This window comes from Cyprinodon variegatus, unplaced genomic scaffold (assembly GCF_000732505.1).
Source record: "Cyprinodon variegatus isolate N-32 unplaced genomic scaffold, C_variegatus-1.0 Scaffold91, whole genome shotgun sequence".
NCBI classification, from domain to species: Eukaryota; Metazoa; Chordata; class Actinopteri; order Cyprinodontiformes; family Cyprinodontidae; genus Cyprinodon; species Cyprinodon variegatus.
The window spans coordinates 943245-946464 of NW_015150544.1; the positions used below are offsets into that span (position 1 = coordinate 943245).

The 3220-nt window shown below is 38.4% G+C and overlaps 1 protein-coding gene across 1 annotated transcript in view; it reads left to right on the top strand.

The window, feature by feature from the left end:
• Positions 1 to 2078: 2078 nt before the first annotated feature.
• The window catches only part of LOC107084052 (neuronal acetylcholine receptor subunit alpha-7-like), a 25860-nt gene continuing 24718 nt past the window's right edge, over positions 2079 to 3220 (top strand). Inside the window, exon 1 of the mRNA XM_015373695.1 lies at positions 2079 to 2254. Coding sequence (XP_015229181.1) covers positions 2203 to 2254 — 52 coding nt within the window. The 5' untranslated portion in view covers positions 2079 to 2202. The remainder of the gene's footprint in view (positions 2255 to 3220) is intronic.

A 3220-nucleotide genomic window follows, 5' to 3' on the forward strand; every position in this document is an offset into this window, starting at 1 on the left:
ATAAGTTAAATAACATGATGCAGCTGTCATATTTTCACATCACTGGTGTTTGCTGCTATTTTTTTCACACATACTGAAAAAATGTCCACAGCTGTATATTGATTATTTATTCTCCAGATGCAAACTATTTATACTGTAAAAACACTGTACAGTACAGTGCTATTTGTTTGTTTTCTTCTGTAATTATTCTGTTATATTTATAAACTTTTTAAGGTCTACATTTGTGTGAACTCTTTTGTTATAATATTTTGCAGTTGTAATTTCCTCAATAAAGGGATTTTCTTTTCTATTCTTCTAACTAGTTTTATTTAAAGGTGCTGAATACAAATATATGCAACATATTTTCTAATTCGGCTTCATTTTCCTGACAGCATAGTTTCTTAATAGACATCTTATATCCATCCTGCTTTGCTTATCCCACCCTCCTCCGTGTAAAGTAAGACCACCACCTTACTGCTCCCTGACAACACTCCTGCCAGTGCTGAGTTAGAGCCAGTGTGCACTTGGAAGGCAAACCACCAGATGTCACCCACGCCTCAGTGCCTCCAAGCTGTGTCTTTATGAGGCTTAATGAATTTAGTGTCTTGGCTCTGTGTCACACTGGTTGCTCAGTGCACAACAACATGCTATGCATGAAATCAGTTTTGCACAAATTAAAAAGAGGGCCATAAGAAGCTTTATAATTCTGCTTCCTCTCCTGTTTTAAATGTGCTGTTGTTCCTCCTTTTTTTTGACTTGGCCATCATTCTTTTCGCCTCAAAGGGTCACTCTCCATCCTATGTGTGCAGCAGAGCATGAATGTGGAGCTCCGGATGTGCGACAGGCTTCCTGGGAGAGTGGGGGGTAATTCTGAAGGGTAGCAGAAGTAATAGGGTAATCTATTATACAGTCTAAGTCTTTCTTCCTCGTTCTCTTGCCCCCCTCCTCCTTTCCGTGCCTCAGTCTTTCAGCTTCTCGCTGCCTCTGCCCTTGCATCAGCATTTCACTAGGACAAATGAGAAGTAGAGTTTAACTATGCACATTCCCAGTGTCCTCCTGCAGAGCCCAGCACTTTCTCAATTAAACAGGAGTCCGCCTGCACCGCTGATTCAAGGATGCATCTCACATGCTCACAAAAACACACAGGGTTTTCAGTCCATAGGTGCATGCCTGCACCACAGTACTGTTTTATCATAAGGGAAAGAATCTGTCATGTAAAATTTCTGAAACATGCTTTCTTACACATGTTAACAGCAGAGACAACAAAACAGGGATGTGTGAAGGAGGAGGAAATTATGTAGAACTGATGGGAATAATCAACAGATTACTATCTAAGGAATGGAAAGGAAAACTGACCTTTTTTTGTTTTGTTTAATGATTTGAAATAATAAACTCTACATAAGTATTTTTTATCCTCTTAAATTTTTGTCTACATTTTTTGCTTGGTCAAAATTGCATTATTTTGTAATACAATTGATTGTTCTCTGTTTTCCTTTTTCATTAATCATATATTTGACTTTAATTATTGGTAAAAACCTTTATTTCTCTCATTATATTAACCATAAATACACTGATAAGACTATACACTATTGTCTAAAAATAGGTGCCTTGGAAAACACTGGTCTAAAAAAAAAAAAAAAACATTACAAAATTATGTTGCAGATTAATGCATAAAAAAGAAATAAGAATAGATTAACATAATATTTTTTTCATCCCTTTGTATAAAACAGAGATAAACAAAATAATTAAAATGGTACAAAAGATATATATATTTTTTAGAAATAGCTAAAAACGTGCCTGAATTATATAATATACTTTGTGTTCTTTACACTTTTGGTGTTTCCCACCTGAATGTTTCCATTCTGTATCTTTTCCAAAAAGTATTTCTGTTTTTTAATGTTCATCATCATCTGTTCCACCAATTAAAACCTCTCTATCCTCACCGTCTTCCTTTTTTATAACCCTTTCACCCACAACACTGACATTTTCTTTTCCATTTTGGACCCACCTCCCTGAGGTAGACAGAGCTCCCTCCTCCTCCTCCTCCTCCACCAGCGAGCACATGCTCATGCTGCTTCCATCTGATACCGACTGGATGCAGAGCAAAGATTTTCCAGCAGCTTCCCGAGTCTCTGCTCCCATCTCCATCCTCTCTTCATCCCCTTCTCCTGTAACATCTAAAGCTTATCCTGTTTCTTTTTCTTCCGCTTGTTCCCGAACAGGATGTGGCACTCTGTGGCTCTTCTCCTCTCTGGACTCTTCGCTTTGATCAATGGTGAGCCTGACTTCATCTCTCCTCCTTATTCATTCAGGTTTCTGGTATTTCATTGGAATATAGTAGTGTGGGGTATGTGTATTTTCATTTTTAGTTTATTTTCTATGTATTTAAAGAGAAACAAAGAAAGGCAAGAGTATTGCTCACCTGTTTGCTTGTCTATTGCCATGTAGAGAGTTCAGTTAGACTGATGTATTCTTGTTTGTCTGGAGACATATGTTCTCTGCCTAGATGATATATTCTATCAGGCAGACTGACACCACGACGACAGATGCAGTCTGCAGAAAGATCCCAGCTGTCAGAATATTTCATCATTCTAACATTTTCTTTATGACCACATTTGCACACACATCAAGCCCTCCTCCTCCTTGCGGGAAATCACATCAGTTTAATGACACATACAGATCAGCATCTTGCATCTCGCCTTCCTGTTGCTGCAGCTGAGAAACTGTGTGCGTTTCGGGCTGACGAGGGATGACAGAGCTGAGAGGCGGTCGGTGAACTTTCCCTACAGGCAAAAGAGTGGCAGCATTGAGATGGTGTTCGGTTTAAGTTTGCGACGAGACTGTAGATCAAACAGTGAACTGACATAAAAGACAGGAGGACATGTAAAAGTTTCAGACTGTGTTGCTGCAGACTGTGAAAAACTCTGAGGCATCCAGAGCTTTACCATCACTGTGAGCGGCTTTGAAGCAAACTGCCTGGAGTGTCCCTGATGTTCCTCTCACTTACTTTGTCATCCTTCTCCTTTTTTAATGCAGAAGTTTTTAAAATCACTCCCAAATTCTAAGTTTTGCTAGCAATAAACCTTCCCCCTCAAAAGTTGACAGAACGTTGTGAAGTTTGTGCTTGCAGATGAAAAAAAAATGGATGGATGAATGATCTATCTATCTATCTATCTATCTATCTATCTATCTATCTATCTATCTATCTATCTATCTATCTATCTATCTATCTATCTATCTA